Genomic DNA, 15,997 nt, shown 5'->3' with positions numbered 1-15,997 from the left:
AAATTGCTACACGCTGCCACAATACACCTTGCTTGACCAGCCACTGAAAGGAAGAATGGCCTTTGGTGCCTTTCATATCCTTGCAACATCCCAAAGCATTTTGCAGCCAGTGATTGATAAACAAATGACCAGTTAATTTGTTTCCAGTGGTGTTACTTGAGGGCTTGATATTTGTCAGAACCCTAGGAAGACCCATCTGCTCTGTTCTGAAGAGTTGTATTTCATAATTATTTGTTTCTGGCAGTGTATGTCCTACCCATTCAGCACTCTGGTATTTTAGAAACCAGCTGCATTTCAAGTTTCCCAAAGTAATTGAAGGTATCATCAATGGGGTGGTCAGTCATTTGTGCAATATTTGCATGCCATTCCTGTGAGCAACACTGTTGAAGAGAAAGAGAAATTGATCATATGAAGCAAACGCAATCCAAAGATGGTCAATGTCGGGGCACATGTTGAGGCAGGTCTTGGACATACTTTACTCCTGTGCCTTATGCTTTAAAGTTGCAGCTGACAGCTTAACAGGAAAGTGGGCATGTCATGTCAATTTTAGATTTGTAATATCGTGTAACGACAAGTGAGTGGTAAAATCCAATGTGATTGGACTTTGCATGACAACTTGCAGCAAAATTCCATGTCAGCACTGGCTAAAGATACCTGGGACCTGTGTGAACAAGACACGGAGGTATTATAGCACAGTGGCTGGTGCTTATGTAGTAATCCAGAAGCCTGCACTAATAATACAGAAACGCAAGTTCAATTCTGTTAATTAAATAATTGGATTAAAAAATTAGTATCAATTATCAAAATTAGTATCAAAATTACTACCAGATTAACATAGAGCCCATCTAGTTTATTTTTTTGGGAAGGAAACCTGTTGCCCTTGCCCGTGACTCTAGAGACAGAGCAATGTGGCTTCTGTTGCCTGGCCTCTGATATGAACCACCAAGTCACTTGGTCCTGGGGTGATTGTAGATCATCAGTGAACGCTGGCCTTGTGAATGTTGCCCTTGTCCTCAGAAGGAATCAAAAACCAGCGGAATATCTGTTCAGCCATCAGATAGCAAAATCTTACTGAACCAGTGTAGTCTAAACCAGGAATGCAAGGTAAACCCAAGTGCAAAAAGCAAAATAAATAGAGGGAAAGAAGGAATGAGATTAAGGGCAGTAGAAATTAAGATGCTCAGTATTAGTTCATTATAAATTTTTGATGTTCTCCAATGATAATTAAAACTTGAGGGAGTTAGTACTCCATGCTTGTGTATTCATAGATTCATGGAGTTATACAGCAGAGAAACTGGCCCTTTGACCCAACTCATCCATGCTGTCCAAGATGCCTGTCCATGCTAATCCCACTTGCCTGCATTTGGCCCTATATCCCTCTAAACCTGCTCTATCCACGTACCTGTCCAAACCTATTTTAAACATTGCAATTGTTCCTGCCTCTACCACCTCCTCAGACAGCTCATTACCACCATTCTCTGTGGAAAACTTGCCCCTCAGGTCCCCTTTAAATCTTTCCCCACTCACGTTAAACCTATACCCTCTAGATTTAGACTCCCCTACCCTGGGAAAAAGATTGTGACTATCTATCCTCACTATGCCCCTCATAATTTTATAAACCTCTAAGAGCTCACTCCTCAGCCTTCTTCATTCCAGGGAAAATAGTCCCAACCTATCCAGTCTCTCCTTATAACTCAAGCCCTCCAGTCCAGACAACATTCCTGTGAATCTTTTCTGCACATCCTCCAGCTTAGTCATATTTTTCCTGAACTGCGCACAATACTCCTCAAGTGTGGTGTAATCAATGATTTGTATAACTGTAAGATAGTGTCCCAGCTCCTATATTCAATATCTTGACCGATGAATATAAGCATACAATCAGTCTACTTCACCATTCTGTCCACCTGTCCCTTTCAGGGAACTATGTAGATGTACCCCAAGTTCAACAACACTTCCCAGGCCCTGCCATTCACTGTGTATGTCCTCATTTGGCTTAGCTTCCTAAATTGCATCACTTCACAAATGTCTGAGTTAAGTTCCATCAGCCATTCCCTTGCCTACTTTCCCAACTGATCTATATCCTGTTGTAACCTTAAGCAACCTTGTTCATTGTCCACTGCACCAGCAATGTTGGTGTCAGCTGCAAACTTACTAATCATGCCACTACATTCTCTTCCAAATCATTAAATTGCTGAGCACCAGAAAGATTGTTTGCTATTGATTCAGACTTACCAGGGCAATGAAAGTTCAGGATGAAGCAGGCTAGCAGCAAAAGAAGTGGAACGGATAAGCCTCATTTTGTTTCTGACCTGTTTTGAATAAGTATGCAAGTTCACACACTTCAAATGTTGTGATAGCTATCGCCAAGGTACTGATGTGTTGAAGCATATGGAAGGGCAGAGTATTTCAGAGAGCAACAACTTTATTTCCACATACACAGGCACCACAAGTTGCTGTCCACTTCACTGCTTAATAACCAAGTACTGATAGCCTGCAAAAAACAGGTCAGTATCTCTGTCAGTTGGATGAAGTTTTGAAGATCATCGATGTTTGTCTGAATTACACAATTTATCTCTGGAGCTAAAATGGAGGTGAAGGGTAGAAGCAGAAAGAAAGAAGGAAATATCAGTCAAATCACAGAGTCAGTTTATTTGATGTGAGAAAATAAATGCCAGCACCCAAGTAATTTTGAGAATGGGTGCACATGACTACAGTGCCAGTATAATTCATGAACAAAAAGCTGATGTTATAAATGGGAGTTGGGGAAAGTGTTATAGGAGATGTTGAGGAACACACATAAGATGAGGATGTCTTGGCATGGCGGTGGTGAAATTTGTCAGTGATTACCAACAATGAATGTAAGTGTGACTATCATCAGCCAGCTATACTCATCTCCCGATATTCAGTTCCAGTGGGCGGCTTATCTATCCATTGACATGAGGTGTCAACCAGTGGGGCTCAGTGTTCATGGAGCTGGTAGTCAGCTCAAAACTTGCAGGGAAAGGGGATGTTGCTTTTTCCCTTGCAGAATGGGTTGCGCTATTGGGAGAGCTGAACATCAGGATTCTGATCAAAGGATTTACTCCTCATAGATCCTCAACCAAGCTCAGATCATGCACTTAGAGAATTGACTGTTTACAGGCCGTTTACTCTCGTGAGAATCAGAAGCTGAAATCCAGGACTGCAGTCGAATGGTTAGAACAGTGTTACGGTTCGTGACAACAGTTTGAACAGCTGATGCATCTTTTATTTATCTTAGACCTGCATCTTGAATTCACACCAAGCATCTTTGAAAGCATGTTGACTATTTGCAATGCAAAGCAAAGCAAAGCTTCCTGCCTTATGGGGGAAAAAAAGTTAGCATGAGAACTGCCTTGAGATGATATCAGTGACAAAATGGTTTTGTTAAGTATTAGAATTTATCCTTTTCTAACATAAATATTTTTAAAATGTTATGCAAGGCTGATTACTAATTATTAAACTCTCTGGCAGGAAGCAATTGATGGCTCGATTAAAACAATTATTCATTCTTGAGGCATAAATTTGCTGTCAAAAACCATCATTTATTATCCAGTTCTTACTGGGCTGGGAAGACCGTGTGGACAGGTACAGTCCATGTGATGAAGGTGTTATTAGACTGGGGGCTTCCAGGATTTAAACCTAGCAGTGAGGACAGAATGGCAATGTAATCCTGCATTAAGAGTGCGTGTAACTTGGAGGGGAAATTACAGATTGTGATGAACCCATTTATTATTCTTATATGTTCAGTACAACTGTGTGGCTTGCCAGTTATTTTATAGGTTAGTTAAAAATCAATCACATGTTGGGGTCTGGAGTTGCATCTAGATTTCTGTGAAGGACATCGTTCCCGCAGTTCATGTTCGCTCTATTAGCTGTTTATTCTGATTATTTAGTTAGCTGACTTTAAATTTCCCAGCTGCCAGCTGTCATTTCTCATTCAATCCCAGGTTTACTCATCCAATAATTTAATCACTTACACTACTGTTCCTAACAAAATCAAAAAAATAGATTTTTTTTGTTGTGCGTGATGTAGAATTGATTCTGAACACATTAGCTCTTGCTAATAGCAAATATTTACGAATCGAGTATTATCCAGCAGAGTGAGAATAAAACCAGGCAGACTGTAACTTTCTCTCAGGAAGTGGCACCATCCTATTGAACATTCATGTATAACTCGCCATTAAAATGTGGATAGTCTGGATTCCTGTGACATTTGGTTCTGGTCCATTACCCAGTGGCAATGATGGCATTTATACAGTCTAATGATTATGAGGAGTTGTATCCATTGAGTTCATTTGGAGTTATAACCTTCCTGGATGTTCAGGGACCTGATCATATGTTGCAAGTACTTGATAGCTGGTATTAGAAGTTCATTAATTTATCAGAATTTGTCAATTTGCAAAGTGATGCTCTCAGAATTACAATATTTTGTTTAAGAAAAGTCAAAGATCTTCACATTGTATATTTACTGGAACATCAGGAAACTGTTATACTTCCTTGCAGGTTTGGTTTTTTTACCAAATATCTGCAAACACAATGCTTGTTAGTTAGTGTGTGTTTTTTTTTTACAGAGTAGTCGGTGGCTTTGAGACATTAACAGCCATGGAGAACGTGGAGAGTGATGTGAAGACTGACCTGCCAAAGGTACTAGTATTCTGTTGATAGCACGATTTTAGAGAGTCTATCCATGTTTTCCCATTTTCTATCACATGATTTGACGTTGGAGATTTAATAGTTGTAATCCAGTTTGTGGAGCTGATGCTTGGGTGAATTCCTGGGTTTGCATTCATGGATGGTATTGAGAGATTGGGGATTTTTCCCTCTTATTTTCTGAAATTGATCCTCAAATTATAACTTGCTCCGAAGAGCCACTGTTCTCAACATCTAGGTGCCAACAATGCTAGCAACATTTTGCATTTCTATAGTGATTTTTGTCGAAAACATCCCAAGACATTTCACATAATTGGGGGGAAAAAAGGCATCTGTCTGGAATTCTTAACTCTATTGGAGTTCACTTCAGATCTGCAGAAGAAGATTCCGTGGGTGTCACAAGAATGTGAAATATGATTATCTGAATCCCCAAAGGAATTAGTTTAATCTATTGGAATTCCAGTCACTTCAGAACATGAAAGAAAACTTGTCCCGTTATGCTTCTTTGCCCATCATTTCATAAGAACTCAACTCCACTCTCCTGTTGGATCCAAAAATCCATCAGTCTCAGCCTTGAATATATTCAACAACAGGGCATCCACCTCTGTATGGAATAAGGACTTCTAAAGATTTAGTCCTCTGAGTGATTTTTTTTCATTTTGGTCTTAAATGGCCCACTTCTCATTTTGAGACCATATCCCCCTAGTTCGATACCTAGCCAGCAGAAACAGCCTTGCAGCATCTACCTTGTTCAAATAAGCAACAACTGAAAAAAATAAACTTTATTAATGAAGTATATATTTGTAATAAGCACTAGGGAATGTTAACACATCCAATGGTATTAACTTGTACTTTTTGAGAAAAGGCCCGGCTGCTAACTAAAGTGTTGTGCTCCAACATTGAATTCACGAAGGCATCTCTCTCCACCACATTGCTCACCAGTGAAAAATGAATTTTTAATTCATATTTTTAAATTATAACTATTTATAGTTAACTACAGTATGAGCCAGAATTTGAATTAATAGATCCCATTAATTTAGTCTGAGGAATTTCTTGGATGTTTATGTATGTCGTGTGGGCATTAATTTTTCCAGGCTCTGTGTCAAACTGTGACATAATTCATCTAGTGTTTATTAACAGTAGCCAAATCCTTTTCCTCTATGTTCACAGGAAGAGATCAGAATTGAGAGCACAGCAGTGTTTGTGGATCCTTTTGAAGAAGCAGATCTTCTGGTGAGTACAAGGAAAGAGATGGAATCACATCATAGGACATCTCGCACTCCACCCCTGCAAGAATTCAGTACCAATAAGTAATAACAAAAGAACACATTAGTTCATCATTAATAAGAAATTGAATCCTGTGAGATGTGTCATCCCTAATGCAATATCAACTTCTGTCTGTCTGGTTTGTACTTTGATAGGATCTCTTTGTTAAGGAACTGTTTGGAGAAGAGGTTATTTTAAATCGAGTGTTATGAACTGAAGCAGGATTAATTAGTCAACACATATTAAAAGATCTTCTGAGGGATCGTACTACGATTGAGTTACTCATTAGGTTTGAGCAGGCTCCTAAATTCAAACTAAATCAATCATGGAAATAAGAGTGCCAAATAGACTGAAGTAGAGTTGAAATTAGATATCATGACAGTTAGGCAATGTTACTTATTTATAGAAAGAGTTCTTAATTTTCATATGAATATAAATTCCTGAGAACTAAAAAAAAACTCCATTAAGAATTGTATTGGAATTAAAATAAGCTTACAATATTGTCGCAAGGATAATAAACCGGAGGATTATCATGATATTAAAAATCAGTAAAGGATGACTAAGATAAAGAGGGAGAAAACAGAAGATAAGATTATACTGCAAGCAATATTAAAATGGATTTGAAAGAGTGTATGTAAAACAAAAAGTTAAGGAAAGTAAACCATTGAAACAAAGACAGGAGAAATTACAACAGAGCATAAGCTTGCAGGAACTGACTATAAAAGCTTCTGTGAAATGTGAAGAGGAAAGGTTAGTGAAAACCAATTTAAGTCCCCTACAATTAGAAACAAAAAGGATTATAATTGGAACAAAGAAATGGCAGAACAGTACATACTTTGGTTTTATATCAACAAAGAACACAAATAATCTCCTCGATCAGTGGCACAGATAATAGAGCTGCTGCCTCTCAGCTCCAGCATTCCAGGTTCAACCCTGACTTCGGGTGCTGCCTGTGTAGAGTTTGTATGTTCTCCTTGCGATCACCTGGTTTTCCTCAGGTGCTTCAGCTTCCTCCCACATCCCAAAGGTGGTAGGTTGTTGGCCACTGTAAATTGTCCCTGGTGTGTAAGTGAGTGGTAAAATCTGTGGGGAGTTCATGTGAATGTGGGGAGAATAAAATGGAATTAGTGTATATGGGTGCTTTTTGGTCAGTATAAACTCAGTGGGGCAAGGGGCCTTATTCCCTGCTGTATGAATCCATACATTAGTGAACCAATCGTCTAGAGAGAGAGGGAGGAACAGAAGGAAATCAGCATCAGCAAAAAAAATGGAGTGAAAGGCTAAAAGATCCCCAGGTTCTGGTAATCTGCATCCTAGAGTACTGAAGGAAGTGGCCCTAGAATTACAGACCATCAGTAGTGGGGTAAATGCTGGAATCTATTCTGAAGGGTGCAATAGCAGGACACTTGGAAAGCATTAACAGGATTGAATGAAGTCAGCATAGGTTTAGGGGACTTGTCGGCCTTTAGCCCCATTTGTCTTCCCAATAGTTTTCCCTAATAATCCTTACTCCCTATAGCCCCTTGATTACCGATTATTGTTGAGGTATTTTAGTGTCATGCTTAATAAATCTACTGGAGATTTTTTGAGGATAGATAAGGGGGAACCAGAAGATGCATTGTATTTGGACTTTTGCAAGACTTTTGATAAGATCCCATATAAGAGGTTAGAGGTAAAATGAAAGCACATGGGATTGTGCGGTAATATGGAGTGAAGATTGGTAGATAGACAGGAAATGGATGGTAGGAATAATCAGATCATTTGCCAGGGAGCAGGCAGTGGCTAGCTGGGTGTTGCAGGGATCAGTGCTTGGGCACCAGCTGTTCACAATATAGTATCAATGGTTTGTATGAGGAAACTTAATGTAACATCTCAGTCTACAGATGACACAAAGCTGAGAGTGAGCATGAGTTATGAGCAGGATACAAAGAAGTTTCAATGTGTTTTGACAAGTACAGTGAATGGGCAGGTGGATGGCAGATGCAATATAATGTGAAGTTATCCACTTTGTTTCAAAAACAGAATGGCAGATTATTATCTGAATGGTGAAAGATTGGCAAAAGGGAAGGGCCAGCGAGAGCTGGGTGTCCTTGTAGGAGCAGCAAGTAATTAGGAAGCTAAGTGGAATGTTGGCCGTGATTGCAAGAAGATTGGATGCAGGACAGAGGATGTCTTGCTGCAGCTGTGCAAGCCTTAGGAGATCCAGTCTGGAAATTTATGTGCAGTTTTGGTCTCCTTCTCCAAGGAAGGATGTTCTTGCCTTGGAGACAATACAACAAAGGTTTAATAGAGTGAGTCCTGGGATGGCAGGATTGATAGAGGAAGAGAGATTGGGTTGACTGGAGACACAGAGACTGCAGATGCTCAAATCTGGAGCAAACAACAAAGTGCCGGAGGAACTCAGCGGATCAAGCAGCATCTGTGGCGGCAAAGGGATAGTTGATGTTTCAGGTAGAGTCCCTTCATCAGGACTGAGAGTGTAAAGGGGAGATAGCTAGTGTAAAGAAGTGAGGGGGAGAGGTGAGGCAGGAGCTGACAATTGGATTGACTGGGCCTCTAGTCATTGGAGTGTGGAAGGATGAAAGGGGATCTGATAGAAACCTGTAAAGTTTTTTCAGGACTAGGCAAACTGGGTGTAGGGAGGGTGTTTCTAATGGCTGGTGAGTCCAGAACCAGGGCCCTCAACTACAGAGTATGAGTTTAGAGTTAGATCAGGAGGATGGTGAAGCTCTGGGATTCTCTGCTATAGAAGGCAGTGGAGGCCAAGTCACTAAATATATTCAAGAAGGAGGCAGATATATTTCTTAATGTCAGAGGATTCGAGGGAAATGAGGAGGAGGCACTGAGGTGGATGAACAACCGTGTCATGTCGAAAGGTTGAGCAGGGCTGAATGTCTGCTCCTGCTCCTATATTGTGTGTTTCTGTGTGAAAATGGCAGTGGCAAGAAATAAATATTTTTTGATTAGGAATTCTGGAGAACAAAATTCTTGGTCATTGGTCTTTTGCTAAAACTTTCAGTTTGCCCAAGTCCACAGACAGCACGTTATTAGAAGAAGGTCCACAAGACTGAAGGCGAGTAATTCATTTACCTGGCTGACATTCCAGTCCATCTTTGCCGTGGGAAGACCATGTTTTCCCAGGAATGCCTGAAGAATCCCCTGAAGGTTCCAAAAGAAGCATTGAACAGGGTCTTCTTGGGCAGGCACGGTAGTGTGGCGGTTAGCATAACGCTATTACAGCACCAGTGACCCGGGTTCAGTTCCCGCCGCTGTATGCATGGGTTTCCTCCGGGTGCTCTGGTTTCCTCCCACTTTCCAAAGACGTACAGGTTAGGAAGTTATGGGCATGCTATGTTGGCGCGGGAAGCATGGCGACACTTGCGGGCTGCCCCCAGAACACTCTACACAAAAGATGCATTTCATGGTGTGTTTCAATGTACATGTGACTAATAAAGAAATCTTATCTTATGTAAATGACGCAAGGAATTTACCAGAAATTGTGGAGAAACAAATGTCTGAGAATAAGGTACTTGAATCAATGAGTCAGGTCATGCTTCACTGTGGGACTGCCTCCCATCTCTCCTCTGCTGTTCAGTGTAAATGTATGGATCCCCATGCATCTGCCTTCCCGCTCCGACTCTGGACTCACCATTCCTGAGCTGGGTGCAGTTTACATCCGATCCCTCCAGTTCTTTATCACCCATGGCTAATGTGACTGGGTCATGTGACCTTTGTGTCTAGCAAATTTCTTTAATGTTTCTTTATACTTTAGATAATTAAAAACGTAGTGTAATGTGTTTCAAACCAATGTTCTATTGTATTCTAAGTTTTTAAAGTAATTTTTAATGCATTTCGACTGTTTTGAAATGTTTCTGAATGCCAGGTACATTTAAAGCAATGAAGTAGAGCCAGCAGTGAACTGTCAAAGGTAGTCAGAGTGGTGCTGGGGGCTGGCCTAGAACGTGGAGGCCACCAGAACAGGAGGTAAAAGGATTAGCGCATGTGCTGTGTGCAAGTGGCAAGTTGTATCGAGCACAACCCAATCATATAAATAATAGTATTAAAAAAGCACAGATAAAATCAACATAATCAAAACTGACTGATCCGACTGGACCTTTAGTGGACGTAAAGGAGACCGCTACAGTGATGGTGGATACATTGGTTTTGAACCTATGATTGCACAAGGGTTCTTGTTGATGGGAACCAAGCAGATTTAACCCTGATCTTCAAGAAGGAAGAAACTGCAAACCAAAGGCCTGATATCACTTCAAGGGAAGTGGTACTTTCTATTGTTAAACTCATGCTAACATCAAAATATAATTAGGCAAAGTTTTTCAGAGTTTTATGAAATGGCAATCCTGCTTGGTAAATTTATTGCATTTCTGAGGCTGTACCTTAGTGCAAATCAAGGAAATGGAGATGGATTTGGATTCTCCCCTATGGAGAATCCTAATAGTACTTCACAATAATAGGTAGTCAAGGAGCTATAGAGAGGGAGGAACTTAAAACAGTCTCTATCACTAGAGGAAAACCAGTGGGGCTAAAGGCTGACAAATCCCCATGGACCTGCTGGCCTGCATCCTGGGGTCTTAGATCAAATATGACTGGAGATTATGGGTGTGTAAAATTCCCAGCATTCTGGGGAAGTCCCAGTGGACTGGAAAACTGAAAGTGTACACCACTATTGAAGAATGACCAGGAAAGGGGAGCCAGTTAGCCTAACATCTTTAATTGGGAAAATACTGGAGTTCGTTATTAAGGGAACAACAGCAGGACATTTAGAAAACTGTAAGACAGTCAAGCAGCGTCAACGTGGTTTCATGAAAGGGAAATAGTGTTTGTTAATTTGTTAAACTAGTAGATGTAGAGTGTTTGGATTTCCAAAGGCATTCAATAAGGTGCCACATATGTTGGCATCAATAGGATGTGGATAACTAACAGAGATGGGGTAAGTAGGTCAATTTCGGATTGGCAATCAGTAACTGGAGGGATGCCACAGGGATCAGTGCTGGGTCCTCAACTATTTGTAATCTTCTATTAATAACATAGATGAAGGGACCACGTTTACTGGAGACAAAATTGCTGATGGTACAAAGGGAGGTGGATCAGCAAGTTGTGATGAGGACACAAGGAACTAGATTAGTGAGTGGGGCAACATTTTGCAGATGGAATAAAACATGGGGAAACATGCTATTCACTTGGGAAGGAAGAATGAGAAAGCAAATTATTATTTAAATGGAGTGAGACAGCAGAATATTGCTGTACAAAGGAATCTAGGTATCCTAGTACATAAAATAAAATAGTTACTGTTGCAGTGCAGCAAGTAATCGGGAAAGCTGATGGAATAATGGCCTTTACTGCAAAGGATATGGAATATCAAAGTAAGTGAGTTATGATGCAACTTTACAGGGTGGTGAGTCCAGATCTAGAGTATTGCCTAGGGATTTGGTCTCCATACTTAAGGAAAGGTATACGTGCATCAGAGGCAGTGCAGCTGAGGTTCACAACATTGATTCCTGGGATGAGGGACTTGTATGAAGAAAGGTTATACAGGTTGGGCCAATTCCTACCGGAATATAGAAGAATGAGAGGTGATCTAATTGAAACAGAAGATGCTAAGGGATATTGACAAGGCGGATGCTGAGAGGATGTTTCCCCCAGTGGGGGTACGGAGAACTCTGGAGCATTGTCTCAGAATGAATTTGCCCATTTAAGACAGAAGATGAGAATTTCTTCTCTCAGGGTTGTGACTTTTTGGAATTCTTTACCCAGGGAGCTATGGAGGCAGAATCATTGAAGATAGTGTTAGGCAGGCATTTGAAATGCGGGGGAGTCGGGGGCAAGCAGGAAAGTGATTTTGAGGCCAAGATTGGATCAGCCATGATCTTATTAAATAACAGAGCAGCTGGAGAGGCCAATTAGCCTGCCCTCCTGTTTACGTTTATGTTTTCAAGACATTTCCCCCTGATAATGTCATAGAGCTTTTCTCTACTAAGAGAAAAGCACCTTATTTTTTTCCCCATTATGGAATCTCACAGATGTGACTCACTGATAACTTCAAATGCATGTTGTTTCGTGGCATGTTTATAAACCAAGGGAATGTTTTGCCAAAAACTTCATAATGAAGACCATCTATCTTAAACTGCACCAATCAAAATGAGACTGTCTGTCCCGTGTACAGAGCCTTTCCGAACTGGTTTGGTCAGAAATGACCGACTACTTGTGTACAAGTTACACAGAAAGACCGGCAGCTCTCCAATAGAGGAGTGATTTTGTAAGTATCGGGCAGAGCATTGAACCCAGGCATATCCAGTCATCAACTGAAAAGCAAACAAACCGCAGATGCTGGAAATAAAAGCTCTGGAATCACTCAGCAGGTCAGGCAGCATCTGTGGTAAGAAAAACAGTTAACATTTTGGGTTGGAGACCTTTCATCAGAGCACCCATTCTGACATAAGGTGAAATATTAACTCCGTTTCTATTTCCACAGATGCTGCCTGACCTGCTGAGCATTTCAAGGGTTTTCTGTTTTTATGTCCAATCAGCAAAACGCCCTGCAGCTAACTACGTCAACCTGTTGCAGCAGGAATGATTGCAGGTTGAGTGTATGGCCCTGTGTTGTCAAATGAAAGGCATCAGAGGGTAACAGTTTTATCCTGTACAGGTTGAAAGCATTGTACTGTGCAACAGGTCATTACTGTTGAAGGTTTTTTATGCAGTTTGATATACACAGACTGAGACCCTTGTGGATGGGTTGAAAGTTTCCTTATCATTTATTTCTTGACAGATTGCAGCAGAAAGGGAGAAAAATAGGAATGAGGAAGAGGAGGAAAAGGCCAAAGCGAAGCCAGTTGAGCCTAAAAGCAGTAAGAGTACAGCCCCAAAAACCTACCGACAAGGAGTTGGAAAATATATTGACATGGGAGCTAAGTAAGTGATATTTTCTGTTTTTCAAAGCACACGAAAACTATCAGCTCTTTACATCAAATGCAGCAGGTTTCAGGGAAATGTAGCATGTGTCTTCATTCAGGGAGAGCAGGTGTCACTTTCAGTGGTTAGAGATCACCATACTTACACTCTGATTTCAGTAGTTTCTTACACTTTCTATGTTAACTAACAACATACATTCTTGGGAGAAGTTTGTGCACATAGCTTCTCGATAGTTTTTACTTTACTCCTGACTCTTTAATGGAGATTCTGCTGAAATGAGACAGGATAAGAGAGTAACTGAAGTTGTCAGATAATCACATCCTCTAACGCTCCTCTACAATAACCTTGTATTAGGTGCTGGATACAGACCCAGCAGAATCTTGATAATATTGTAAACTGGTGGTTAGTGCCAATGAAAAGAAATCTAATGGCCTCCTGGATGTATGCTCTGCATAAGCTGGGAAGGGCACAGAAAAGATTTACAAGGATGTTACCGGGACTGGAAGGATTGTGTTATAAGGAGAGATAGACTGGGACATTTTTTTCCTGGAGCATAGGAGGTTGAGGGCTGACCTTACAGGAGTGTATAAAATCATGAGGGACGTAGATAAAGTGAATGGTCACAGTCTTTTTTTCCCAGAATTGTGGAGTCTAAAACTAGAGGATATAGATTTAAGATGAGAGGGAAAAGATCTAAAAGGGACCTGGGGGGCAACTTTTTCCACACAGAGGGTGGTTGGTATATGGAACGAGCTGCCAGAGGAAGCTGTAGAGGAGGGTGCAATTACAGTAAAAGACATATGGACATGTACATGGATAGAAAAGGCTGAGAGGGATATGGGCCAAACGCAAACAAATGGGACCAGCTCAGATAGACATCTTGGTCGGCGTGGATGAGTTGGACCGAAGGGCCTGTTTCCATTGCTGTATAACTCTATGACTTGCTGCTGATTGACACAGTGTATTTCCATCGCATTCTTTTAGGATTGCTCATTGAGTGGTCTGTTTTCCACATGAGATTTCTGCATCAATAGCCCTGAAACCTCAAAGGTCAACTCCAAATTGCTGAGTGAAAAGTTAAGGGCCCTGGTTTGGTGTGTGCTCTAGTGTGATGTTGCTTATCTGTTTTTCAAAACCCTTCTCTCTTCTGTGCTAGAAAACGGGTAGCGGAGGATCAGGACAGCAGCCCGTCAACCAGTAGCAACAAGAAAACCAAAGGGATCACGGGTTTCGGTGACTTTAGCTCATGGTAAAGCTTGGCCTAAACAGCAACCGTTTAAGAGGAGAGAACACCAAGCAGCAGTGCTGGCTGCCCACTTTCCACGTTCAAAAGAAACTCTAAAAGATCTGCAGATGGTCAAATGTGTGACTGATTTTCCACCAGAGCGCTCTTCCTCCGCTAACTAAAAGTGGTATGAGATGGAAAAATCCGTGAATAATCTTAAGCAATGCCCAAGTTTCCATCCTAGCACAGAACGAGAATTTTATTTCCTTGCTGAGACCACATTCTGGATTTTGGTAAACTTTATATTTGCAGACGATGGGACTAGCCAATTTTCTCATGAAATACTTTTTTTCTATGTGGTTTCAATTAAAGTCGGTTGGATTTCTAGCTGATATGATTTAATCTGTTCTTTGCATGTCTGAGCAGCTATGTGATGGTCTAAGACTGATTATGGTTAAGTGATATGTTGGTGAATAGACATCATTTGATTGTGTCATTGATGACTCCTTCTATAACATTTTGGAAGGTATTTGATGGGACTGTGATTGCTAGTGTTGGATTTGTCTTGCTTTTTTTCTGAACAGGCCTTACTTAGCAATTAAGGGGAAGACTCTCCAATGATGTGAGACATACCTTGCACAAAAATGGTTGTGGTCATTGGAGAACAGGCATCCCAGTCCTGGGATGTCACTGCAGAAGTTCCTCAGAACAACTAGCTTCAGCTGCTTCATCAATAATCTTCCTTCCAGCATAGCTGCAGAAGTGGGCATGTCCAGTGATGATTTGCACAGTGTTCACTTCTACTTGCAACTCCTCAAAACATGAAGCAGCCCATTCCTGCACGCAGCAAGTCCCAGACAGCATTCAGGCTTGGGCTGATAAGTTTTAAGTAACATTTGCCAAGTATCTCCAACAGGAGAGAGAGTTTAACCACCCGTCCTTGAAATCCAATTGCCTTATCATCACATCCTCAAACATTAATTTTGGTGGAATAACCATTGACCAGAAACTCACTGAGCAAACCACATAGCCACTGTGGCTTCAAGAGCAGGTTAGTTACTTTATCCCACAGTGATTAACTCATCTCCTGATGTATTAAAGCCTTTCTATAAGGCAGAAGTCAGGAGTGTGATGGAATACTTTCTTCTTGCCTGGATGAGTGCAACTCAAACAACACTCAAAAAGTTCAATATATCCAGGTCAAAGCAGCCTGCTTGATTAGCACTCCATTCACCACCCTAAATGTTCATTTCCTTTTTCACTGGTGCACTGTGAATGCAGTGTGACCATCTACAAAATGCACTGCAGTTATACTCCAAAAGCACCTCCAAACTCCAAGACGTACCACCAAGTGCATATGGACATCTCCACCTGCAGATTCCACTCAATTTCACTGACTTGGACGTATATCACCATTCCTTCATCACTGCTAGTTCTAAATCCTGCAGCTCCCTATTCAACAGCACTGAGGGAGTACTTTCACCAGAAGGACTGCAGTGGTTCTAGGGTGGTTAATGCTGGCCTTGGCAATGGCACCCTGATCTTGGAAAATGAAAAAATAAACAAAGTGGATGGAAAGCCCGTACTTGATGTAGCTGATCTTGAGTCGTCAAAGTCTTGTTTATTGTCATAAGCACAAGTACACGTGCACAGCTGCAATGAAAAACTTACTTGTAGCAGCTTCACAGGCACATAGCATCATGTAAGCCAGCATTCACCAGTAATATATAAATTAAACATAAATTATACACAATTTTTACACGAAAGAACACAACTAAAACAAGAACAAAGTCCATTTTAGTGCATGATCAGAAACATCATGGACCAAATTTCATTTCTTGCATCATCGTCCCTCAATTTGATGAACCAAAAAATTCACCTAACGTATTTACAATGAAGAATTAC

The 15,997-nt window shown here is 40.9% G+C and overlaps 1 protein-coding gene across 1 annotated transcript in view; it reads left to right on the top strand.

Annotated features, from left to right (window-relative positions):
• ppil2 (peptidylprolyl isomerase (cyclophilin)-like 2) overlaps window positions 1–15,691 on the top strand; it is a 231,481-nt gene extending 215,790 nt beyond the window's left edge. Inside the window, exons 17-20 of the mRNA XM_052031825.1 lie at window positions 4,593–4,665; window positions 5,842–5,904; window positions 12,725–12,867; window positions 14,024–15,691. Of these exons, the coding sequence (XP_051887785.1) occupies window positions 4,593–4,665; window positions 5,842–5,904; window positions 12,725–12,867; window positions 14,024–14,120 (376 nt within the window). The 3' untranslated portion in view covers window positions 14,121–15,691. The remainder of the gene's footprint in view (window positions 1–4,592; window positions 4,666–5,841; window positions 5,905–12,724; window positions 12,868–14,023) is intronic.
• The last annotated feature ends 306 nt before the right edge of the window (window positions 15,692–15,997 follow it).

Source organism: Pristis pectinata, chromosome 17, assembly GCF_009764475.1.
Source record: "Pristis pectinata isolate sPriPec2 chromosome 17, sPriPec2.1.pri, whole genome shotgun sequence".
NCBI classification, from domain to species: Eukaryota; Metazoa; Chordata; class Chondrichthyes; order Rhinopristiformes; family Pristidae; genus Pristis; species Pristis pectinata.
This window is presented reverse-complemented; position numbering and strand designations above follow the sequence as displayed.